Source organism: Vigna radiata, chromosome 2 (assembly GCF_000741045.1).
Source record: "Vigna radiata var. radiata cultivar VC1973A chromosome 2, Vradiata_ver6, whole genome shotgun sequence".
Lineage (NCBI taxonomy): Eukaryota > Viridiplantae > Streptophyta > Magnoliopsida > Fabales > Fabaceae > Vigna > Vigna radiata.
Window position 1 is genome coordinate 1,776,813 of NC_028352.1, and position 26,784 is coordinate 1,803,596.

At 32.2% G+C, this 26,784-nt stretch overlaps 3 protein-coding genes across 6 annotated transcripts; 1 reads left to right on the forward strand and 2 right to left on the reverse strand.

Moving 5' to 3' along the window:
* The first annotated feature begins 3,022 nt into the window (after positions 1–3,022).
* On the forward strand, positions 3,023–7,881 carry LOC106755003 (hexokinase-3). The gene is made up of 9 exons (XM_014637096.2): positions 3,023–3,497; positions 4,822–4,972; positions 5,080–5,262; positions 5,693–5,767; positions 6,267–6,422; positions 6,569–6,667; positions 6,740–6,867; positions 7,130–7,211; positions 7,304–7,881. Exons 1-9 carry the CDS (start codon positions 3,226–3,228, stop codon positions 7,655–7,657), a joined length of 1,500 nt encoding a protein of 499 aa, XP_014492582.1. The 5' UTR covers positions 3,023–3,225; the 3' UTR covers positions 7,658–7,881.
* Positions 7,882–8,821: 940 nt separating this feature from the next.
* Positions 8,822–10,458, reverse strand: LOC106755578 (ubiquitin-conjugating enzyme E2 20). Its single transcript, XM_014637753.2, has 6 exons — positions 10,151–10,458; positions 9,762–9,789; positions 9,442–9,669; positions 9,267–9,330; positions 9,118–9,177; positions 8,822–9,017 (listed from the first exon to the last, which is right to left on the reverse strand). The coding sequence occupies exons 1-6, from the start codon at positions 10,264–10,266 to the stop codon at positions 8,974–8,976; spliced, it is 540 nt and encodes a 179-aa protein (XP_014493239.1). The 5' UTR covers positions 10,267–10,458; the 3' UTR covers positions 8,822–8,973.
* Positions 10,459–11,768: 1,310 nt separating this feature from the next.
* LOC106755954 (DDT domain-containing protein PTM) lies at positions 11,769–26,399 on the reverse strand. Of its 4 annotated transcripts, none has more exons than XR_001375430.2 (12): positions 26,178–26,399; positions 24,353–26,056; positions 23,640–24,251; positions 22,073–23,213; positions 21,005–21,287; positions 20,777–20,901; positions 19,769–20,229; positions 18,821–18,849; positions 16,042–16,713; positions 15,673–15,875; positions 12,892–13,158; positions 11,769–12,585 (listed from the first exon to the last, which is right to left on the reverse strand). XR_001375430.2 is itself a non-coding variant. In XM_022777512.1 (12 exons), exons 2-11 carry the CDS (start codon positions 26,047–26,049, stop codon positions 13,144–13,146), a joined length of 5,238 nt encoding a protein of 1,745 aa, XP_022633233.1. In that variant the 5' UTR covers positions 26,050–26,064; positions 26,178–26,399; the 3' UTR covers positions 11,769–12,585; positions 13,097–13,143. The 4 variants fall into 4 exon arrangements, 2 of the variants coding, with proteins under 2 accessions (XP_022633233.1, XP_022633237.1); XR_001375431.2 differs by having other exon boundaries at positions 24,353–26,064; XM_022777512.1 differs by having other exon boundaries at positions 13,097–13,158; positions 24,353–26,064.
* Positions 26,400–26,784: the final 385 nt, after the last annotated feature.

Sequence of the window (26,784 nt, forward strand, 5' to 3'; positions counted from 1 at the left end):
TATAAAAATAATTAACAATTTGAACTAGAAGTAATAGCAGGTAATCCGCCTGATCAATAACTCTAAATTAACTTCAATAGATTTTGCATTCAATGTTAAGGACATCTTTTTATGTAAAACTTTCTCACATGGTAATTAAACTAGTTTTTAATAAACTACGTTTCAGACTCATAAGCTAGTTTATCAGGTTAAAAGTTGTTGGTAAAATAATAAACCATTGATTGTTAAATTATAATTTACGAGTAAATCAATTTATTTAGATAAATTGACATAATTAATATTAATTAAATTACTTTTTGTTATTTTTAAAATGTTATTTTTTATTTACGAATTTAAATTATTGTTACAATAAATATGTTTTTTTAATTTACATAGCGTGATCTTTGTATAATATAATTATTAAAAAAGGTTATTAAATAAGAATTAATGTTAGAGATAATTGTAACGACTAATCTATAAATTAAAAAGTATTTTTTATTATAAAAAGAAAAATATTATTAATTTGCAAATTAAAGTTTAATTTTTTTTAACATTAATTAGAAAATTATTATTATCTAAATTGATTTATAATTTTTTGAGATTTCTTTTATTAATGTTTATAAAAAAATAAAAGCACGTGACAGTAATGTTAGTATTTTATTTTATTTATTTATAAGTTAGAATTATATTAATAAATAAAAAGGTTGGGTGCGTGTGTTTAGCTTTAGTCGTGCATTCGTCAGTGGACAGCTCAGCGGAACAGCACAGCTGGACTTAGCTGAGGCCAGCTGGCATAGTACGAATCCAAATACGGAGCCACCGTCGTAGCTTCTCTCTCTTTACTTCTTTTCGCTTTCAACAAACACTCTCAATCTTATTTACCTATTTTATGTATTCTTAACTAATTAATTATTCTTATTTTTTATTTTTAAATATAAAATAGTAATAAAAAAAAATATCGTCCTCTTCGAGGTTGGGGACCATAACACGAGTGTACTGTATGCATTACACTGACCTAAATACCCTTGGAACCTTCTCTATTTACAGTATTACCCTTTCCTTTGAATTTGAACGTTCGTTGACGATAATATTCCGTCAAAGGGGTTTGTCAGTAATAGGAGGTTGAATAATACTTTAACTATAAAAAGAAAAAATGAGAAAATTATTTAAAAAAGAAGAGAAAAGAGAACATAAGAATATCATATTTTTAAATAAATACTGCGTGAATTTAAATAAATCTGCACTAAGATTTTATGGTACATATTAAATTTGAACATTAAATACTTAGCTGTATGGAAGATGTAGAAAGAAATTAATATCATCTATATTTGTTTTGGACAATTTTTTTTTTATCTTATATGAGTAGAAAATAATAACACTCTATTAAATGATTTTTTTTATATTTATATTCTTTTTATAAATATAGTTATTTAAGAAGTGTAAATTGTAATCATCCCAAAATTATATTTTATTTAAAAACAATAACTAATATGTCATAAAATATAGTTTATTTTTCCTTTATAGTTTTAAAAAAGTTACAAAGTCATGAAGTTCTCATATATGTCATGAAAATCAAAATGAAGCACACGTGAATTATATGAATTCCTAAAAGCACTTATTCTTATTTTAAATGCACTTTTTTTTTGGTTGAATATATTTCGTATTTATACTTTATTTGTTTAAATGAAGAAATGACAACAAAAAATGTTTAAATTTTTTTTCTTAAAACTATCTTTTTTTTTTCTTTTCTTTTATGCTACTTTTAATAGAAAAAAATAACACATAATATTGGTTATTTTTTTTCTTTAACCAAATATAATGTTAGTAGTGACCATCTTTTAAGCGAATTTGTCTTATTTTAAAGATAAATGTGTGAAATTACCTAAATCAATCATGATTATTTTTCAATATGCTATAAGTAAATAATTTATTATTAATCCTTTTATTCACTCTATAAACTATTTATATAGTACGTTAAATACAATAAACTAAACTATTAAATTTAAATAATTAAATTAGTAGGAAGTGAATGAGAAATCCAAGGTTGATTAGTGGTAGTAGCTTTTAATTTAATTTTTAAGAGCATTGTTTGTCTATATTACAATGATGAACGCGTCATAAACGGTTTTTGAGTTAGTTGAAGGAATTCTGTTAGACAAAATAATGAAGCAGCGTGAAAATGTTAGTGTTCTTTCATGTGACATCCTGTCGCAACAAAAAATAATTACTATAAAATTATCCAATAAAAAAAACAGAAAATTAAAATTGATTATGGTCTCAGAAATTTTAAATAAAAGTATTATTTTTTAAAATTCATATTATAAAATCAATCAATAAATATACATATTAATATCAATGTTTAATTTTTTTCTTTAACCTTTGAATGAAAGATATTACTTAGCTTTTGTCTTTCTTCATTACCGACTTTTCTCATTCATATCTGATTATTACAAGTAAATTACGTCAATTATTTCTTTTAACGATATTACGTTAATTATATTTGATGCTTTGCGAAGCTATCAGAAATATTTCTTAATTTTTGTATTTTTTTATGCTTAAAAATCTCCTGAGTATTTAAAAATCTTGCATCAACATATTTGCTACATTATAGTATATTTTTTTTAAGAGAAATTTCTGTAAATATTTTAAAAATATGAGACATTTAAGAAATTATTGAATGTTAACTATATCAGATGGCAATTATTAAATGTAGTAATGTAATTACCGCGTGAATATTTACTATTTGTTTTGAGTGGTCATTAATAATCATTAATATCATATTAAAGCAGTAATTTAAATTATTTTGTCTTTTTAAGTTAAATATGACTGGATTATTTTTGTAATGATGATTATTTAAAAAAGAAAAGAAAAGCGAATGGGAAAGACACAGGCCAGAGCGGAAGTCAAAGTTGGAAAGAAGAGTTTGGAGGAGAAATCCGAAATTTTGCAAGGAATCAAGGACAAATATGTCATTTCGTTGCCACATGTGTTCATTCTAATTGCTTAAATAGTGCTGCGAAGCCGCCGCGTCTCTCTTCTCTTTCTTTCTTCTCTCTCTTTTTTTCCATTCATTCATTCTCCACTTTTCCGGTAACCGTCGCCGGCGTCTGGTTGCTGGAGCGTAATGCTATCAGCTGCGGAGCTTGACTTGGTTTGTTTCGATTAGGTGGAGGATAGGCAGACGACGTGCGTGTGGAAACGGCGACGTTTGGTGGGATGTAGTTTGGTTTGATTTGATCAGGGGGAATGGGGAGAGTGGTGGTGGGAGTAACGGTGGGTTTGGCGACGGTTGCGTGTGCGGTGGCGGCGGTGGTGGTTGGAGGGAGAATGAGGAGCAGGGGGAAGTGGAAGAGAGTGGTGAGAGTGTTGAGGGAGGTTGAGGAAGGGTGTGAAAGTTCTGTTGAGAGGCTGAGGCAAGTGGTGGATGCTATGGCGGTTGAGATGCACGCAGGGTTGGCTTCAGAAGGTGGTTCAAAGCTCAAAATGCTTCTCACCTATGTTCATAATCTCCCTGATGGGTAATCTAATCGTTAATTCCTTTCTGCATCATTCTCATTCAATCGCACGCACTCGCTTTCTCATGTTTTCTTTGTGCCACTGGGAATGGTTTTGTTAACTTGTCAATGTTTGATTGGAGCATGTACACTTCTACAATAGTAGAATGTTTTCGGGTTCCTTTCCTGTCTTTTGTTATTATTATCATCATTGCTAATTTCTCCTACTGTAGCATTATTATTTCAATTTAGTGCTAAAAATTATCAATTCTTTTTTAGGTTAAATATGTCTTTGTATTATAATTTTTTATTTGTTTTTAATCCTTATATTTAATAAAATAATGTATTTTTCATCTTTCCTCAACTAAAATAAAAACATGAGTAACAAGAAATTAAAATTTCGTTATTTTGTTGAATGTAGGTAGTTAAAAGAGATAAATTTTGTATAAATACCAAAATAAAAAATTTGGAACAAGTTGGCTTTTGTCGCCAACTTGAAAGAATTATTTTAATTTGTCAGAATTTTAAAAGTGCGACTTTAGTATCTAGAACTATAAGATGGAGATGGAAATTCTCAAAAATTCTGGCAGCGATATTTCATCACTTTTGTAAACACAGTTTGTCTTCAAACTAAAATCATGTATTTTTTTAGTTGGGGAGAGAAAGAAAATATTATTTATAATTTCATTGGGTGAAACACAATTAATTGAAAGATACCATATTTTTAGGGGCTAAATATTTTTATTTTTATTTTATATATATATATATATATATATATATATGTGTGTGTGTGTGTGTATGTATATATTTCATTGTATATCGTTTTGAAATATTAACATTTGTTAATGTCTCCCTCCCTGACTTCTGTGTTATTAGTATCCTTTGACATTGCTAGTATATTATGACCCATTTTTACTTTTAACTTTTGGACTTATTCTTCGGCAATTCTTTCTTATAATTTTATAATAGGCCAACTCAGGTTTTCAGTTCATATTGTGGCATGATTTTAAAATTTTGGAAATGGTTCCTAAGTTCTTGTGCATTACTAGAAGTCTGGGTCAAGATTTACCCATGGAATCTAGAAATGGTGCTATGAGCATTCAAGTGCTCCTCTTTGTTTTCATTTATTTAGTTAGAGAAGGTGATGTTTACGTGTTTACTTTTTCCGCTATCATTTTATTTAGTTAGAAAAGGTGATGTTTACATGTTATCAACATGTTTGATCATGACTTTTTAACTGATTTAGACATTTAGTGTTGATTACTATATTTGTCTGTATCCACATACATGTTTGATGATTGCATGGATTAAATACTGATATGTTATATTCATATTATTCTTTGATCAGGACTGAGAAAGGGACATATTATGCACTAGATCTTGGGGGTACAAATTTTAGGGTTTTGCGGGTTCATTTACACGATCAGCTATCCTCTGTTTTGGAACATGAAGTAGAGCGACAAGCCATCCCTCAACATCTACTGACCAGCACAAGCAAGGTGACATAATCTTCTACCCTTGTGATGTTTCTCTGGCTTTCTCTTTTCTCTTTGGGGGAGGGGGTTCTTTTAATGTAGTAGAATGTAATTGATTTTTCTTCATGCAGGATCTCTTTGATTTCATTGCTTCATCTTTAAAGGAATTCATCGAGAAAGAAGGAGACGGTTCTGAGCTTTCAATGGACAGAAGAAGGGAACTTGGATTCACATTTTCTTTCCCTGTGAAACAAACGTCAGTTTCTTCAGGCATTTTAATTAAATGGACAAAAGGTTTTTCCATTGTAGATATGGTCAGTCCTTCGGCTTTCAAGCAATTTCAATATGAGAAGCTTCTATTTAAACATTATGAAAAGAAGGGTTTTATGTTTATTATTCACGGTAGAACTTGATCACTAACTTTGTCTAGGCTTTGTTACTTTATAATTAACTTAGATGGCGAATCGGGTTTGTTTATTAAAAGAAGAGGGACTTAATTTTGTAGTACCTTTTATTTATATCGTCGCATTTACTTTTAGATCTGAAGTACCCTCTTTTTTTTTTCTTTTTTCTTTTTTTTTTTAAGTAGTATCGGTTATTGTTTGTGTACTTCGTCTTTCACAAGTTACAAAATAGATAGGTTAAATCATTCAAGTTACACTTGGTCTTTCAGTATAGTGAAGTAATTATCGAAAAGATTTGAGTAATTTAACAAATACTTTGTGCAAAAACTGTTTACCTCAGGTAGGAGTAGATGTTCCTGCTTGTTTGCAGGAAGCATTGATACGAACGGGACTAGACGTGCGGGTTGCTGCCTTGGTAAGGAAGTCTTTCTTTGTCCTGATAATGATCATTTTAAATCGGGTTTATACCACCAAAAATCTGTTTCATCCTTTTTGTCACTCTTACTCAAGTTGGGTCAATTTCCCATATCACTTCTTCCTTTGATAAATTAGATTGTTCTAGGATGTACTTTATGTTCTTATATGATACCTGATTTTTTTTAACTATTAACCATTATCTTAATATCTATGCTGCCACTCTTTTGGAGGTTTTACCGACGTATTCCTGGATGACTTTTTTGGTGACGAGTTAACCATATATTATTTCATATAAATGGGGTTATTGCCTTTATGTGTTCTGCTTACTATAAATTCACTTTTTTATGGTAATGAACGAAATAGGTTTCCCCATGTTGTGTTTTAATTTAGAGATGGTTTTTAAGTCCCTAAAATTTATAAGTGTGCACTGTCATATAATGAACCCTTTTGTCTTCGATGCATTATTTGGAATATGATTTTGTGTTTATATTGATCAGGTCAATGATACTGTGGGAACACTGGCTCTTGGACATTATCATGACTCAGATACAGTTGCTTCCGTAATAATTGGCACCGGTACCAATGCTTGCTATTTGGAACGGGTTGATGCTATTATAAAGTGTCAAGGTCATCTTACATCATCAGGATACATGGTATTACTCTTGTTTTTTATTTTCACTTTCATTTATTGTTTTGTACTTATATAATTCTTTCATCAGGATATATGGTATTACTTTTGCTTTTCATTTTCACTTTCTTTTATTGTTTTGTACTTATTATAACTCGTTTCGTTTATTAGGTTGTAAATATGGAATGGGGAAATTTTTGGTCATCTCATTTACCAAGAACATCATATGATATTGATTTAGACTCCGAAAGCCCTAATCCAAATGATCAGGTTGGTTCTGCTGCTCATGAATCCTCTTGCTTGATTCAAGATACTCAAAAGATTTTGGTAATCTTGATGTAGGGTTTTGAGAAAATGATATCAGGAATGTATCTTGGTGACATTGTGAGGAGAGTCATTTTAAGGATGTCGCTGGAGTCAGATATGTTTGGACATGTTTCTTCCAAGCTTAATATGCCCTTTACGCTGAGGTGTGTATCGTATCCATCTTTGCTCGATCAACTAACTCTACGCTCTTGATAAGTGGTTAATCAATTATTCTTTTATTTTTCTTCTCCCAATCATAAATTTTCTGACAAGTCCTCTGGTTGATCTATTATATAAACTAGAAAAGTGAATTTGCTATATATTATCGCAGAGGTGGAGGGATCAATTCAACATTCTCAAGTTTCGTTTTCATTTCTGGAACGGACTTCACATTGACAACTTTAAATGTTCCTTGTGCTATTTCAGGACTCCTATGATGGCTGCTATGCACGAGGATGATTCTCCCGACTTGAGAGAAGTAGCAAGAATCCTCAGAGACATCCTTGAGGTAAACAAATCTGACATGACAGCATATATTTTGTCCTCAAAAACCCTCTAAATCTAACAATCATTCCATATGGTTGGGCTGTGCGGTCTCAGATTCCTGATGTTCCTCTGAAGTTAAGAAAAGTTGTGGTGAAGGTTTGTGATGTGGTGACTCGCAGAGCTGCACGATTGGCAGCTGCTGGTATTGTTGGTATCTTGAAGAAGATTGGTAGAGATGGAAGTGGTGGCATCACAAGTGGACGTAGAAGTGATGTGAAAATGAAAAGAACAGTTGTTGCAATTGAAGGAGGCTTATATTCTAGCTATACATTGTTTAGGGAGTATTTGCATGAAGCTTTGAACGAAATATTGGGGGAAGATATTGCCAAGCATGTAATTCTTAAGGTCACTGAAGATGGATCAGGCGTTGGAGCAGCGCTGCTTGCTGCCTCGCATTCATTCCTATGATGTGGATACAGTAGGAGTTGCTATAAGTATATACATATATAATCTATATGTATACATATAATTCTGTAAATCAGAAAGAAAATTTTCCCTCTTTTAAATCTGTGTAAAGGAAGGTTCTGTCTATTCTTTGTTAAGATGGTTATTAGTATTATTCTTGTCAATTGTTTATTATTAGATGATTAATGGCTTAGGGAGTGTTTGGAAATGTTTGTTTATTAAATAGACTTTAATTTTTCAAGAATTTGTTTATTAAATATACAAATAAGTTATGTTTCTTATGTTATGAAATTCACCAAAAGGATTTGCATTTATTACTATGTTGCCTCTGCTCTAGCTTGCCATAATGCAGCTTCTGAAATTATTACGAGTGGTTTTAAAATAATTTGATAATCAGAGAATCCAATTTTATGAGCATTAACCACGGTATAGAAAGTCCATATCCACTTTATATTTTGCTATTAAGTTATATAAATGAAATTATGTTACAAAGCTATTGAATAGTAGTTGTTGAGTTAGAAAAATCGATTTTGCAAGCATTGTCTTCCCTTCTATATTTGTAAAAGTACTTATATTTTCAATTTATATATTTCAAATGTAATTTATATTTGTAAAAGTACTTTTTCTTTTACTATTGTTATATATATAAATATTTTTCTTTCTAATTAACAGCTTCAAAATAATTATTATCACAAGCACAATACTTTTGTTTTCGGTAACTTTCTGAAATTTTAGAAATGACAGTTTCTGAAATATTATAATAATAATTTGTAGGACGTGAAATTTGGAAGAACTTGTCTAGGCTTATTTTAAGTTTATTTTTCCTTCTAAAATATTATAATCAATGTTATATTTGGAACAACTTGTCTAGACTTATTTTTATTTTATTTTCTTTCGAGGAAAGTTCCTGAAGTATAAATTCTAAAATATGGTATGACATGAAAGCACTTATTGATATAAATGCTATTCAATTTATAAGCATAAGAGCAGCTAAGAGATTCTAGTATATTTTATAAGTATAAACCTCTACACACAATCCAAACCAAAATCCTAATTTGATTAACAGAATTGCCACAGAATGTGTTTTCTTCACTAAACTTAATTAATTGAATTGTAGCAGTTGTTGTCGAATGAATATCAAGAGTATGATCACACAGAAGAAGAACATTCACAAATAACAAAACCTTTTAACCTTTGATTGTAAAGAAAAGAAAGGAACATACAATGATTGGTAAATGATAAAAATATAAAAACAGGCTCCTCAGAAAAGGACACCTAAAAGAACAACTGTGGCTTCATCTTTTCTCCCACTAGATTCATCAATTTGCAGATTTGTACAACTTCTCAACCGTCTTCCTGTATTCTGTACAACACAACACATCACAACACAAACAAACTTTTATTAGAGACATGCAAAATCCTCAAAAGTTAAAAGTTTCAAATATAGATATCAATGTTGTCACCTTCTTGATTGCTCCATAGCTGTGCTGCTTGTGGGTTCAGTGGTGAACTAATGTTTGGCTCTAAGTTTAACAAAAACAAAAGTTAGAAGAAGAAAAATAAAAACAATAATATGAGTAAGCATTAACCATTAAGAGACTTCTCAAGTTACCTCCAAGCAGACTTTGGATGGATATAAGAATTGTTCTGACATCATATGCAGATGACCATTTATCCTACATAAGCAAAGTAAAACAATAAAAAACACACATCAAAATATAATGGCAATTCAAGAACACAATTATTGTTTGGTCTTAGTTACAAAATGTCACATCACATCAAATCACCTGGAGTATGTCTAAGCATATATTGCCATGAACATCAACATTGGGGTGAAAGCAGGTTGTTTCAAACTTGACTTTTGGAGGCTTAAAAGGGTAGTCATTGGGAAAAGAGAGAGACAGCTTATACTCTGTGCCTTCAAACACAGTATCTTTGCTTCCACTGATTGTTCCTTTCCAGAAAAATATGTTGTCCTCTTCAGGAAATGCAGATATCCCAGAATCTCCACTCATCTAACACAATTAACCCACAAAACCAAAGATCAATCGGACATTTTCTCAACATTCAAATCACTCAATTTTATGTGTGTCTGTGTTTTTCTTACCATCAAAGCCATCAATTCAGATTGCAGCCTGTTTAATAACACAAAACAAAAAAAGCATTAGATCATAAAGAGTAAAGGCAATGGAACAAAACATCAACTTGATCTCTCAAATACTACTCTACCTCCTATACAATAATTCTAGAGTAATTAAATTAATCAAATACATAATTCTGAGTATTGGACATCTATCTGATTAGTCTCCAAGTTGGAATATTTTATCAACATTCTGTATCAGTTTGATGGGTTACTTGCCATGAATTTTAATTCTTGAAAGATTACTTATGAATCTGTTTGATACTCACTAGAGAACAGTACAAGAAGAAATTGAAGGTATATTCTAAACAGTAACATAACAAAAGAGAGAAAAAAAAAGAAGAATAAAAAAGAACCTTCTGAGAACAGATTGAGAATCAACTGTCTTGGCAGGAGGAAGAGGCTGCTTTGAGGAAGCAATGTTGTTGGGTTGAGCAGATTCATTGTTGCCATGAATGGTGTTAGTAGCCATATTGAGAGAATGGAATGAATGAAAAGAATAAATAACCCTTGATTTGCAGAAAGAAGAAGATGAAGGAAGACAGAGATAGCAGTGTTCTCAATATGAATCTTCCTTCTTGCAAAGGGTTATGAGAAGAAGAAGTTGTGATGACTACTGAATGAGAAAAAGTGCGACTTTAAAGGTTGTACTAGCCGTTGGGGATTTCACCAAACCCTACTACATGCACAATAGTTCAGTAGTTCAAATTTAAACGTTGTGTGGCACAAAAGATCAGAACACAACGGCTAGTTCTAACTAAACCCTACTTTGTTTTCCTTTTGGGTCCACATTTAAATCTTTTTATGACACATTCTTTATATATAATTTTTTGAAAGGGAAGATATATATTATCATAATTGAAATTGATTGTTTGGTGCAGACAAATCTATAATAATGTAATGTTGACTAAAAAGGAGACAAAGAAAGGGAAAATACACTGATTTGTTTGCTTTAGTTCATATAAAACTTTTTTTCTCTTCCAAGCTTTCTTGTATGGTCACCAAAATCAAGCAAGAAGTGATTTTAGTTTTTTTTTTTTTTTCTCGCTATTTCCAAAGCAATATTACGCGTGCTTGTAAACTTTCTTTTTTATCAATTTAAAAAATAAAAAATTTATTACTGTAGTAATAATTATTAAAATAAAAAATTAATAAAATGAAAAAATTCATAAAAATAATTATAAAATAAATAATTTCTATAATTTTATTGTTAATTTTGGGTAAATAATTGAATTTAAAATATCAGTTAGAAGAATAAAATAGTAAAGAATTGTGTAGACAAAAAAAATCCTTAAAAGAAAAATTGTGGATAACAATTTCTTTTAACAATTTTTCACAGTAAGACATGTACTATTATTTTATTGATTTGTTTAAATTTATTTTCTAAACAACATTTGAAACGGACCATTACAAGTTATTTATAAAAAATGTTAAAAAAACTTTTTCTAATGCTATATATTAAGAATATAGAAAAGAAAACATAAAAAAAAAAGTAATTATAAAATAAATAATTTGTATCGTTTTGCTATATGTAATTCTTTTTATTGTATAGGTAGTTTTTTTTCTTAATTATGAGTGGGAATTATTTTTCTAAAAATAAATAGTTACTATGAAAATTAATACTATTTATCACATGTTTAAGTAATCTTTTAAATACAATAATATTAGAAGAGCTAGACTTTTTTTTTTTTTTGTAAAGTTACACAAGCAGCCATGCTTGAATTTTTATATGTTAAGTGTCACACTCAAACATTATAGACCCAAGAGCCTACATAACCAAATTTAAATATGAAAAGAATAAAGTAGAATTACAATTCATATGGATCAACGGACAAATTAAAATTTGGATATGAAAAGTGAATGTTTTAGTAGGAACATAATTTATTTCTTTTAGAAATGATGATAAATTCTATAAATTCAAATTCATAGAGCCACGTACCAATGCAACATAAAGCGATTTTTAAGCCAACAGTAGAACAGGTAATTTGTTTTAATGGTTCTTTATCAACGTGTTAGGAAGCAAAGACTCAATTTATAATACAGACATAGTTTACAACAAGCATGTAAGAATAACAATTTATTAACAGATTTAACCTATCAATTCATTCCAAAATTAACAAACAAACAAACATTAGTGTTTAGTTAAAACTACAAGTAAAATTGTATAAAGGGTATTTCGGAATCAGCATGTTAATCTATCCCTGTAGAACTCCGGTGAAGAAGAAGGCGAAAAGAACTCCCCCTTTCTCCAATGCTTCAATTTTCACCAAGACAACGAACAACAAAACCAGCAGAGAAATCTTTACAGAGCAAGATTCTATTTACTATCTGCCACGATCAATATAATCTATACTGAGATCTTCTATGATTTATATACTCCATTCCTTTAAAAGAGTTTGACAAGACATTAGTGAAATCAGTTCAAGTGAAGATGAAGACAAGACCCTACATTAAAGAATGCTACAATGAATGTTGATGGGTTAGAATAACAATCATGAATGCAATTGATGTATGAACTCTACTATGTCCAGATTACAGTCATCTTCAGCTACATGCTTCTTTCGTTATTCATCTTTCCATTTCCACAACCGTTCGTTAAAATAGAAGGCAATTGAGCAGAAGCTTGATCAACGCATTCGATCATTCTCCTACACTGAACCTGTCTAAGGACAATTCTTTTTATATTAAAATAATCATTTGCCACCAGACCCTGCAGGAAAAGAAAAACAACCATACAAGAAGCTGGCATCTGAAGTCCTGCCATGACTTTTTTCAGTGCAGATCATCAAACCTGCAATGAAGATAAGTAAGCATAAGAATCTTGCAGATACTGAGTTGTATCAAACATAAAAATCCTTTTGTTTAGTAGGATTAGGTCACTTAACAAACAATAGAAACATAAAAAGTTGGCCAATGTACAACAACCAATTGAATAGGACACTCGCAGGAGATCATGTAACTTGTCTATAGGATACCACAGAATCACAGAAAACTTTGTTTCTAAGCATATAAGTTAAGAAATCGAACACAACCTTAAGACTAGAAATTCTTCGTTATAACTACCAGAAATTTTATTTTGAAAGGGCAAGGGTAATACCACTTCTCACTTGCTGATTCAATTGTTACACTAGAAGGCTCCTCACCAACTACTGTATGCAACATTTTCAGCTTAACCCAAAAGATCCCTCATATTAAAGAAGAAAAAGCAATCCTCGAAGAATCTGAACCCAGTTTCTGTAAACCCATTTATCTAACTAACTAGCTGTATCAATATATGAATCTTCCCACAAAAACAATTGTACCATAACCCCAGCACAGTGAAGATTTCATCCATGACTGCCAACGGTATTTAATTGCATGGGATCTGCAATGACAAGTGAAACTTCCGCTTTCAACCATTTATTACAAAACTAATATAAAAACCACAGAAAGGTTTTATGTCATCTTCTCAAAAAAGGGGAATTATAAAAACAATAATGTAGATGTTATGGACAGTGTACACATTATGACGTGAAATTTGACGACATCCATTAACTAAAATTTATTCCAAGGACAGGACTTAATTTTTATTAAAGTAACTGCCCAATTATTTGAGGGGAGAGAGAGTTGCCTGCAACTGAAGAATACATAAAGAAGCACACTATATTAGTCACAAAGGACAAAATGCTTACCAAAAGTTTAGTATTATTTACAAACAAATATACCAAAAAAAATAAATTGTCACAAAAATATCAAAATAATAGGAGGCATCACCTATTACTTTGTAGATTATTAGATATATTGTCTTTATTTTATATTTATCTTTTATTTTTAGTTAATTTATTATTATTTCTTATTTGTATTTTAAACTTGATCCATATTTTTTCTATTATAAAAGATAAAAAAATAAAATATAAAAAATAAGATAAATATAAAATAAAGATAATACATCTAACATAAATAAATAAATAGTTTAATTGTGATCCACGGTCAATGATAGAACTTTTATAACTCTCGTCTGATATTCTGACTGTTAAAAACTGAGATTTCAAATTCTTTAAAAGATGTAGCAATAAATGTCTGTCAAAATCAGATTCAACGAGTTGAACTGGTCACTAGAGTGGTTCATTTAACCCAGAAAACCAATCTTGTATAGAGAACTAGTATAAAATTCATTGAACCAGGGTCCAAAAGAGAGCAAATCGGGCCAAAAACAGACTTTAACTGTTTGGTGGAAAAAATATTTTAAATATTACGAAACTCTATTACGATATTGGTGAACTGATGACCAACATTATATTGATAGGTAACTATTATTATATTTGTATACTTTTAATTGCAGTAGCTGATAAATATTATTGTGTAATTGAACTTAAATAATAACATTGATTAGTTTCATGTTTAATTTTGAAAATTATATGCTAAATTATGACATTTAAGTGAAATTTAATTTCAACATTATAAAGTTGCATTTATTGATTAAGTGTATTAAGTAAAATATCATTCAAATACAACAGCTTGAACCACTACCTAAGCTATTACAATGACCTATCCAATTTTTTAAAAGATCTTAAAATCAATAATTCACTGGATGGTAGACTGTTTTTTCCATTCTGATAGGAATTCAGGTCCAACTAACCTAGCAGACCAGAATTCATTTAACACAATGGCCACTAAGGCTGGGTCTATTACTGTTCTAAATGCCAGCTCCGTCTGACCAATGAATCAATCTAGTGTTTGACCCAAATAAATTATTGAACAACATCGAGAAAAACCAGTCTAAACCTGGGAAAAAACCATGTAAAAAACCAATTCACAATAGGCTAATAAAAAATGCTTAATATATTTTTATTTTTTTCTTTAAATGAAAAGTCAACCTAAAGTAATTATCATTTTCTTTTTTAATTTAAATGTGAGCTTGTTATTATTAATGGAAACTTGTGTATTTTTGAAACATAGGCCGTGCAATATGATATGATTGCAACACTAACTTTTAAATGTTAAACATTCATAAAATGATGTTTCATAAAAAAAGAAAAATTAAAATATTATCTTTGGTTGATCTTATTATGTATGGGATAATGATATTTAGACAACATTTTTTTGACAACATTTGAACATTGATTACATGTCAATATGTGATTGGTTAAAAATTACTCCATAATCAATAATAATAATAATCATAAACATTATTGTGGAATAATTTTTGATCAATCACATATTGACACGTAATCCATGTTCAAATATTGTCAAAAAAATGTCGTCTAAATATCATTATCCGTATGTATATGTATTACTTAAATTACTTAATTACAAGTATTCTTATCATTTATTAACACCAATTCCGTTATAATTAAACCATTAAGCCTTGAACCGACTTTTTTGACTGGTAAATTCTCAAATATACCATTACAATTTAAACAACATTGATTAGTAAAAAGCCTCCTACAGCTTATTCTCAAATGGTATTAGTTAAAGAAAAGAGGGAATAGATCTGTAAATTCTGTGACGCAGAGAAATTTAAGGAGGGGAGGGGAGGGGAGGACAGGCACGGTAAATTTTCCACTTTCCTGCTTTTAGCTCTCCTTGGCCAAGAGCATCCGTTGCTCTTCGTATTTCGACTCACTATTTTTCTCAATAATAATCGATTCATACAATATCTCTTCTCATGATGTTCATTTTATGCATAATGTCTCCGCGTCCAGGTTTAACAGATGTAGACAAACCAGTAATAAAGATTTTCCAACATCAGGAAACCTGAGTGAGAGCATGAACAGTGGACAAATTTCTTATTTAAAATTTAAAAATTACGCAAGATATGCATGGTTTGTCCATTTGACCTTTTATCATTTCATTCTCCATGTTCAAAACAAGTCATTATTAAAAGAGGGAAACATACCTCACTTAAAGGTTGAAGAGAAACAGGATTAGATAATTCCTCTGCACACTCATTTGCAGCACTGCTTTCAGGACGAGAAAATGCATTAATTTTCACATGAGGACAGATTGGAGCAGTTCTATCAAGACAAACATGGCACTTAAATCCAATAAGTTGTTTGACATTGTCCACATTAAGCCCAAAAGCATCACCATGAAACCAATCTGCATAATTAGCATAGTTTGTTAAAAATATATTTTGATAAATGTTAAAAAGGTACGTGTACAGATATTTATGATATTATCTTCTTAACTTGCTAAAAGTATTAGCCTCTTTCCACACTCATCCCCGAGCCCAAAAGGAGAAAACACAAATGAGAAGAGTAGTCACCTCCACATATTTCACACGCAATATAATTCAAGGTGTATCCATTTCCACAACAAAGGCAGCAGTTAAGACAGTCAAGAGAGCCAGAAAAGTCTTCAGAGGAGACAATGGTCTTCTTCTCTTTAAATAGCAATACTCGCTCATCATTTGGCTTTCGAGACAACCGAAGACCATTAAGCCAATAACTGCTACAGAACTTTGTTCTCGTCCCTCGTGTAGTTACTGTTAACTTTGCATATTCACCAGTAGGTTCATTGGACTCCGGAGAGGTCACCTTCTTGGATTTACTTTGCTTTCCCTTTTTACGTCCCACATTCTTTTTACCAGGCTTTCCTTTTTTACGTCCACCGTTCATTTGACTTTGCATATACAGGGATTTGGCCTTTCTAGTAGATCGGCGAAGAGGTACACTTGATTGGATATTCTTACTGTTTCGAGATCTTCCCTGGCGTACCTTACTCAATGCCTTCTTGTTGCCCTTGAGGTTTACTGACTTACAAACTGAAGGCACAGTTTTACGTTTCTTTGCTTGAATCTTCTGCAGTTTTGAGCCAACTTTTCTTTTATTGGTATTAGTATTTGCATGCAACCCATCCTGACATCTGTGACATGAATATGTGCTTCCAGTATTTGTTGTGCTACCTGATTTCCTGACATGCCTCTTGTGGAAATATCCTAAAAATTATAAGATGATAATGAGATATGGAAATGCAGATACAATTTATGAAAAATAACAAAAATTTCAAATATGAAAAGCACAAGATAGCAAAAGAAAATAAAACAGTAATCAAAACGTAGTGAAAGCATGCACAGAGACTACTGCTCATGTGAAAAAGGAAAAAAAAAACAAAAAACTTCTGGCTTCCATCACATAATTATCATATGCTGTAAATTTGAAAAAACATGCATTCATAACAAAAATTACTATTTCTAGGATGTAAGGTAGTCTTATTCATCATAACAAATGTTTTGACCATACACCTAGAAAAAATGAGATCTCAACAAACCGTCCTATCACTCAGGATGGGAAATTTTAAGACACCCATCATCAAGACCAGAGTGTTTCAAATTCCGGATAGCAGCATGCCCAAAAAATGCTATAGTATGATAGTCGTACTTGGAATTTATATAATGACCTATTTTATAGACCTCACAACGACTGGAAATGTGACTGAATTAATAATACATAAAAGGGTGCAAACTTCAATTTACAAAAGGATTATTTGAGATTGAGTTAAGCTTAAAGTTTATCTTCTAAAATGATTTCAGATCTTCTATTGAGGTTTGTTAGACCTATACAAATATTTATTCCCATGCTTGAGACGTCAATACTCGATGAGAAGGAGTGTTAAAAATCCTACATCAACTACAAATATGAACAAATTATAATATATATATATATATATATATATATATATATATATATAAAAGTTTTATTTAAGTTTAAAGTCTACTTTCTAGGAAACTATACAAAAAATACATATAAATTATGAAAAATGAAAAAAATACTCAGTATTCATGACACTCATAATTAACAACAAAAGGGTCACAAGTGTCTTGAACAAATCATGTAAAAAAATGTAAAATACAAGTTTTCTAGATATATATATATATATATATATATATATATATATATATATATATATATATATATATATATATAAAACATCATCTTTGAAATTCAAGTGATACATACAAGTAAAACCCAGAATATAGCATACATAAAAATACTTCTCCATCAATTCATGGTAATATTTACAATAGAGGTATGAAACCAATCCTAAGACTTTGTTTAGTGGTTTGAGCTTTTATGAGTGTTCTTTCTTCACATGACACAAAAAACTCAACAAGAAACTGATTAATTGTTCAATCCTTAACATCCCTCTTCATGGGTAAGTTGAATGTTTTAGCACAAAGTAGAGAATGGCTTGGACAGTTTCCATGCTTGAAGCTCTTGCTTGAAAGGGCAATTCAGAGAAACAAAACCAATCACAGGCCTTTATCCAACCTATATGATTTTATTCTTGTCAATAAATACTTTTTAAAATCATTTCACAGAATAAAAATAGTTTGATACTTCAGAAACTATCGGCAATGGTGATGGGAGTGGCAGCAATAAGGTAGAAAATCTATGGCATTGATGGGAAAAAAGTGGTTTTCAAATCTATTACTGTAAAAAATGTGATTAAATACTTTTTTGTTCATGCAAATACAGAAGTTTTTGCTATTAGCTCCCACACAAAAAAAAAAAAATATATATATATATATATATATATATATAATATATAATTCCTGTAATACCCTATTTCAATCCTTTCCATTCAGAAATAGTTATGTTGCTCCATCTGGTGTTGGCACATAAGCATTTTTTTAACAATGAGTTGACACATGGCAACATCATCTGATGGAATCAAGAAAGAAATTTTGCAGCAGGACAAAAGACCAAAAGTTTGAATATTACATAGATCACAAAAAAATTTACAGGGACTATGACTAGAAGAAAAAAGTGGTATACTAGTAAGAACAGAAAAAGCTTAAACTAAAACCAGATTATGAAGAATTGGCTTTAGAAAACTACATAAATAAAAGAAAAAAAAAAAAAAAAGAATTGTGTTTCAAAATATAGTAATCATGTTAAAAATCATTCTCTAAGATTTTAAGGCAGCAGTTCCTGACAACACCTTTACAACAGTGCCAGATTCAGTAAGATATAAGTTATACATTATTATCTAATATAAAAGCTATTGAGGAAAAAAAGCTATATTAGAAAACAAATACACACCTTTGCAATGGAGGCACCTCACAGCATCCCTGCCAATTTCATTTAAAAGAGTATATATATTAGTGAGTATATTTTTACAGAGTAAATTACGCACTTAACAAGATAGGAAGATTTCTGTGTAATTGACAAGTGCACACAAAAGAAAAACTTGCAAATGCATATATAATAATAAATAAAAAATTATCAAAAGAAAAAAAAAAAGCACAATAATGATGACAGTCAATCCTCTAATGACTCATTAAATCAAATTATCATGGCTCAACCTTAAAAAAATATCCCAATGTTATGCTTAATAAAAGTTACAATGATCCCTATTGTTGCTGATTTCATACACTCCACATATTTCAAAAAATAATTCTTGCTGAGTTGGCAGGTCAAACCAAAATTAAACTTGCCCGTCCATAAATTTTTTTATCATTTTAATCTTTAGCAAAAAAAAAAATTATCCTTCTACAGTACTATTATGTACTGGTCTATGTGCATAACATTATTTAATGATACTATTATAGAAAAACTGATATATCATCATACATACGCATCTACCGATTCTTATTTATCGAAAATCTAACATGCTCTCTATAATGACAATATTAGATTTGTTGCTTAAGAAGTATTTCTTAGGTATACATTTCTTATAGACCACTAGTATCCAAGTTTGAACTATGGCTTTCATGTCATATTTTGGGCAGATATTGGGGGAAGGAATACTAATTTCGTAGATTTTTATGTAATATTTCTTCTTTTAGTTAACTGACAAAAACAGATAATCAGTAAACTTGAAAAACAGTCTCATCTTCAATCAACTACAACAAGACTAGCATGAACAAGATTACAATACAAAAGTATAGAAATCTGTAACAGCTGATTTTATTCTAACAAAAAGAAAAGATAACCCATGTATAAAGTAACAACAAGAACTAGTCATAACACAAAAAATACTACAAATACCTCACTGAAACATCTTTGTTGCAGAGCCCGCATTGATGACAATCAGATCTTTCCAATCTAGTAAACAGATATGAAAATCCCCTTTCTTGAGGAACTTTCTTGTTTACTTTACCAATCTCAAGCATTTTTCCAAGTTTCTTATCAGTGGATTTCCGAACAATTCTTTTGTCCTCAAAATTTTTTAGAAGATGCATTGGAACATAAGATTCCTCTAGCCAATATTTTTTTCTCTCACTAGAGGATTGTTCCAACAGAGAGCCATGTTTAATAACAACATCCGGAATAGCCCTTCTCTTTCCAAAATCAATAAGATATTTCACAGATTGCCCTTCAGTGCACTTCCTGCGTACAATTGATTTTTTGAACAGCCTGACTGATTTTCTAGATTCCTTGTCCAACACACATAAAGGATGATTGTTCTCAATATCAAGCCACCTTATGTTTGAATAAAGCTCTCTAACCTGAAAATCATAAATAGCTTCTTAGATTAAAATGTATTTGGTAACAAGAAAACAAGACAAGTTCATCAGCTTATACTGGTTATGAAAGGTCAGAGTGTAACATCAAACAAAAGATACTCATAATGTGTATACAATTTAAAGATTTATTACGTGTTTGCTTTGGGTCCTCTTCAAATTTAGAGGGCAGCATTATATTCCCTCTGGCAGTTGAATTTATCATCTTTTTAAGAAAAATTTTATATTTTTCACTATGTATATTTAACGTATTGTAACCTATTATTTTCAAATTAAAGGTACCACCACATTGGATAATTGTCGTATCTGATACACAAATTGTATCCGTGCATCATAGGATGTCACGCAAGAAAAATAGACAACTTTGTAGCATTCTTAAAGACTTTAACCTCTATATTCCTTGTTTATTACTTCCTTTGTTTTGGATGATAACTAATCTCCTATTTGTACTTCCCCTGTTTCTGCTAAAACATAACAAATCTTCAATTTACACCACAGTAACTTTCGTCTTCATCAAGCCAGGTAATCATACCTGTAAAGCAAGCTGCTCAGCACTTGTTGACATCTCAACAGCTGCTCGCCAGGCAACAAATCTGCTTCTCCGTGCAAAGTCTGAATTCTCAAGATATAAAATTCCAGGTATCTTCTTACACCCACCTGTGGAATTTCACAATTTTAAATCAATTCAAAATAACCATTCAAATGAATAGGCTACTACTAACACAACATGCACAGAATACCAACGAGAACAATTGCAGACCTTGTCTAGCAGCCTTGGCAACCAAGGACTGAGGCAAAGCCTTCAAATTAAACAATTTTCGGGAAAGCCTGCCACCTCTCCACCAGTACATCCCCAAACCACTAGCACTGTTTGAAGATGAACTGGTTTCAGTATCTGAATACCTGGCCCTTTTCTTTGCAATACCATGCCTGGAAGATGTGCGTGAAACCACAATATGAATAGCGGACCCCATTGTAGGAACAGAATCCACATGCTTTAACCAATCTGCTGAAAGAGCAAAAGGCCGCAAATTGGATTCTAACTGCCAAATAAAACATTATACAGTGTCAGACATTTAACTAAAAGTATTCAGAAAACAAAAAGCCGATGTTAGCCAGGCAGCCAGCCAAGTCAGAAAAGACATGTTTCTTTTGTTGCTAGCATCATAGTTTTAGCTTCAATAAAATCAAAGGTAGCACAAAAAGCAAATAGTGAGAAAATAGTAAAAAGATATACCTCTGATACATTTATGGAAACATGAACACGTTTATAAGGTTTGTACACCTGATACTTATTATTTATTGTCGGTCAGTTATATTACCTATACAGCACTAGTCAATTCTGGCCACCAAGCAATCTTAAATTTGTAGGAGAAAAGGTTCTGTTTATAGCTCTATGGTGCTCTGCTCAGGTTGAACTAAAGGAAATTGATATTACTGGTATGTAGAATGATACAACTCTGTTGCATCTATGAGCCAATTTGGCTCTACCTTTTTCCACTTTATTCTTATTAGGAGGATTTATGACCCTTCTCTCTCTAAATGTACATTATATGTTCTTCATCTATCAAATAAAATCAAAGGAAAAGGGGAAAAAAACCTTTAGCACGTTTCAAGTAAAAATATCAACAACACACTCTTGGGCTGTGTTAAAACGATATCTAAATTAACAAAAATGGTTTTCTGTTTTTACTTGACTTCTAGTGATTGTAAAAAGAAAAGAGCTTAATGAAGTTATACTAATATCTCAAAACTTGACAGAGATAAAGGAGTTTAAGTAATCATGTGTTTAATAAAAAGTATTGACAAAGAGAAAGCAAATCCTTACAAGAAGCAATAATCGCTTAACACGAAGAAAATCAGATGTCTTCAAAAGATCTTTATGCCAAAGATTTGTTTGATGCAGATTAAGCCACGGACCCAATAAAAGCCCACGTAACCGAACCTCAAGAGAGAAGATAAGACATATGATATCTCTAAGATGTCCATTCTGGATATTCCTGGGTTGAGGCCCAACCGAAGTGCTATTGGACACTTCCCAAACAGGCTTCACAACAGAATTAAACAAACAATCCCTGTCTTCATTAGCAACTTTGCAAGTAAAGCACCACCCACATTTTTCTTTTTGAGCAGCTGCATCCAGTTCGGGAATACTTGGCCAACAAAAGTTAGTAGATTTCTTCATAATGACCTTGGTTTGATCTGAAATAAATTCTTCTTCAGACATTGCAAAAATCTTATTCATTTTCTCAGGCGACTTACACATCAACTCCTGTGCAACAAATGAAGCTGTTCGGGCAAAGCTATAATAGTTTACATATTCAATTCCACAAGGTCCTTCTGAAGTATCCTTACTGTCTGGGGAGGGGGTACTGCTAGCACCTACAGATCTTAAGTTTATTTTATGCCCCGCATCCAAGCTGGAAGATGTCAAAGAACAGTCGGGATAGTGTCTTTCTGGTACTCCTGGCTGATTCAAGGATTCATTACATCTATTGAAATCATTGAGCCCACACGTCTGAACATTGTTGGTGCCTGTTCTCGTCTGTGTGGTATCAGCTGATCCATCTGAAGCAACACAAGGACTTTCTATGGTGATCGTTGAGTCTAGGCAGTTCCCAACTTTAGGAAACTCTTGGCCAAGTCGCATACAACAGTCAACAGTTGAATTTTCATCCAACTTTCCTTGACCATTGGCCTGATTATTGTCCAAACATATCTCTGAAGTAGAAGGTGCCAAAGATGTATACCTAGTAGAATATTCTCCCTTCATCTGCATGTTCTTGCTGGAACTTTGATTAAAGACACTATCCACTACATTCAAGTTAGCTTTGATATCCCAATGCTTATAGATAGCCATTAGTATGCCTCTATATAAAGGACCCATAGATTTTAGAGCTTCAATTACTATGTGTATATCATTTCGGTGGTAGTAATAGAACAATGGCCCTGCTTCAGATGAGCTTGACCTGCAAAGGTTTCAGCATTCAAACAAAGTGTGAACACTCTAAAACGATAAGAGGCAGGCACAGGACAGATTAGACTTTAGATATGTGAGATATGGTTTGCATTTTCACAATGACAACAACTCTGGACACTTCAAATTTAAATGGAAAAACTACATCTAGTAAAAGGTCGGTTCTGATATAAAAGAATTATCAAATAGACAAGAACAAGTAAAACTGTAGGCAATCTATATGTTGTCAACCAGATGTCCTGCATGAATCTTCGTCTAATACATTGGGATAGCTGTGGGACAAGCTACCAAGCAACCTAGATGTTCAACAGAAAGTCATACAGCAATTTCCAATAGAAGAATTTTATGTTACTTATGAAATAATGTTTAGGAAGCTAAGGTATGTGGCGGACACACCAACAGGTATAACTACACTTACACTAGCAGGTAACTGCAGCTGTTGAAATAGACACTGCCATCCATATCCATCCCTAATAGGTCCGCTCCTCGAAGTGACCTTCGTGATTTCATCCAAGCCCTGTGTTTGCCAATTCCACACTCAGGGCAATACCAGTCACCTTCTGGCAGTTTGTCACTGGCAATTCCCACACATCGTGAATGGAATGCAGCAGGGCATCCGTCACAGCATATTAAACTACCATCCATCTTGCACAGGCAACATTCGTCACTGTTCCAGTCAGTTGTGTCATCCACATTCTCCTCGGTCAAGCAGGAGCCACCAGACACATCCATTACAGCTCTTCTTTTCTTGGATGCGTCAAAATACATATTCTGATCAAAACCCATATCAGTCTCCGTAACCAAAGATCTTCTGTTAAGCTCTGACCTTATGGCTTCTGATTCAATCATATCATCACACAGGTACTGGAGAATCTCGACCTTTACCGTTACAGGTTGTCTATAGTAATCAGTTCTGAACATTAGATGTTTAATATCAAAACCAGTTTTAAATCCCGAGCCATGAATCAGAAGGTACTCTGCCATGAAAATAGGCCATGTGACCAGGTCCAAAAAATCCCAGTTAAGGTTCCTGGTTAAGGTAAAAATATAAAAATGGAGAACTGGTAAGGATAAGACGGTCAAACAGATTGACAAGTATAATAGATTGAAAGAAAAATTAAATAAATATACCTCAGACAATTGGATGCAGATTGGCAACCCTCATTGGAAAGGTATTCCAACTGCTTCCTCAGAGTTTGCAAAATAGAAACATGAATGCTGTCAAATAATATACTTGGAATTTCAGACTTTAGTGCAGCCACAAGATCCTCCAACTCAAATGGACTCAAAAATAACAAAGTACTGAATGATCTTAAACAGGCATAAATAGAAAACAGTTCAAGAACAGGAACACCATCTAAATTCAAATTTGTAGAAGACGGGGGCAATTGCAGCTTTGGAAGAAGATTGTTGCATTGCCTGTATCTCAGATCATTGTTATATTGCTCAGATTTCTGAGAAACAAGGATTAGAGGTTTTTCTTCTGTTAAGACATCAGTTCCCAAGGTTACCAAAGGATCATCAGCCACTTCCACTTCTAAGGTGCTTGAAACCCCTTTTCTAGCTGATGCCCGACGAGAGCTCCTCCTTAAAACTGTCTCTGGCATGGCTCCTGGATTATCTGCTAATTTTCTTCTTTTCCTTCTGCTATTTTCTTGTTTGCATGGACTTTCTGAAACATCTAGGAATTTTTCTTGTTTGCAAGGACTTCCTGGATCATCTTGATATTCATGAATTATGGCAATACCACCTTCAGAAGGACAATCAACTAGCTGAGCCTCACCAAAATCTGAATCCCTAACAGAAATTGCACTTGAAATCTGATGAGAATTAATAGTCCCTGCGTCTTCTTTGCGACTGTCTCCTCCATTTTCCTCAATCAAACACAAAGAACCTTCTTTAGATGGATGATCAGCAGAAACATGAATTACCTCCAATTTAACCGCATCAAAGGCGTGATTCAAATTACCATTAATGCCGTCACCTTCCACAAAACTGTTATTAACATTTATGTCTTCCTTTTGGGACAGCCCCATCTTACCAAACAAAGCATTATCCACCAAAGAATGTCCATTTCCGTCACCATCACACCGTGTTTCCTTACCTTCTTCACATACTACCTCCACATTTAAATCAAAGTTACATTCCCGCTGCATTGCCTCTCCCCGGCCTACGTCATCCTCATTACTCACATCCAAATTTAAATCAATGCAATCTCTTCTCTTCAAACGATCCTCATTACTCACATCCAAATTTAAATCCTCATCCAGATTAAGCCCAGCATTCAAATCAAGTCCATCTTTAGCACAACTAACATTTCCGGATATACTCTTGTTCAAACTATCTTCTAAGCTAATTTCCTCTATCAGAGTTTCTCTAACCCCATTTTCCTCCTTAGTCCCATTAGCATTGCTCTCAAGATTCCCTCCATTCCCAACTATACCATCCAACTTTCTCTCTAAAACACCACTATCTAAATCCAAACCCCCACCACTAGCAGAAGAAATATCCCCATCCAAAACCCCCCTAAAACCAGTACCCTCCGCCACCAAATTCTCTCTAACATTACCTGAACCTGCTCCAACATCGCGCTTCCTCTCGACCCGGCATCGCTTCTTAGGTTTCCGACCAACTCGAGGCTTAGCCTTGACACTCTCCGGTTGAAATTGCAAGAGAGAAGCCACGTCAGAAGACTCCAATTCCTCAGAATCACCATCTTCGTAAACGATCTCCAAAAAACCAGACGCAGAATCGTACGATTTCACTGTTCCCGAAATAATCCCAAACCCCTTCACCTCTTTCTTAACTGCCTTCCCCACAAACTCCATCGCTACACTGCAATCCTAACGCAGCAAGTGATCTCCATGAGCAATTACTTACAATATATGATGAAAAACACCAAAGAATTCATAGAGAACCAAAAAAAAAAAGTGATGTAAGAGAGAGAGAAGCAAACCCTTATGATGGCTCTGGGTGCAGCAGAAGAACAAGAGCAATTCGAAGTGTTTGGGAATTGAAATGAAGAAAAAGAAAGTGCAAGGGAAGAGAGAGAAACAGAAAGCTGTGGAAGTTGGGAAGAAAAGAAAGGCAAACGAGTCCCTCCTTCTCTCCCTCTCTCTCTCTCTAATGTTGAAAATGTTGAAGTGGGTCAAACTAACTAGTGCGAACTGGAGAGAGGAGAGAAATCAAACAGTAACAACAAATTCTTCCCATTTTCAAACATTTTTCTTTTTTTTTCATTTATAATAATTTATATGTGGATTTAATTTTTTTATTCCATAAAAGACAAATTATAAATATATTGTTCAGAGCAGTTGCGAGTTGGTTTGATGATGGATTGGTTGATTTCTGAAACTCTTCTTTTACCATCTTTGAATGTTATACCATCTATTTTTTATTTTTTTATTTTGTCATAAATGATATAACATATTTAATTAGTTTAGTCTTCATAAAAATATTATATTTAAAATAGCTTGGGAGTATTTACTATGAAGATTTAACCATTTTTTTATATACTTATTTGTGTTGTTTAATATTGAGTTATTTATTGCACCCAATTAGAA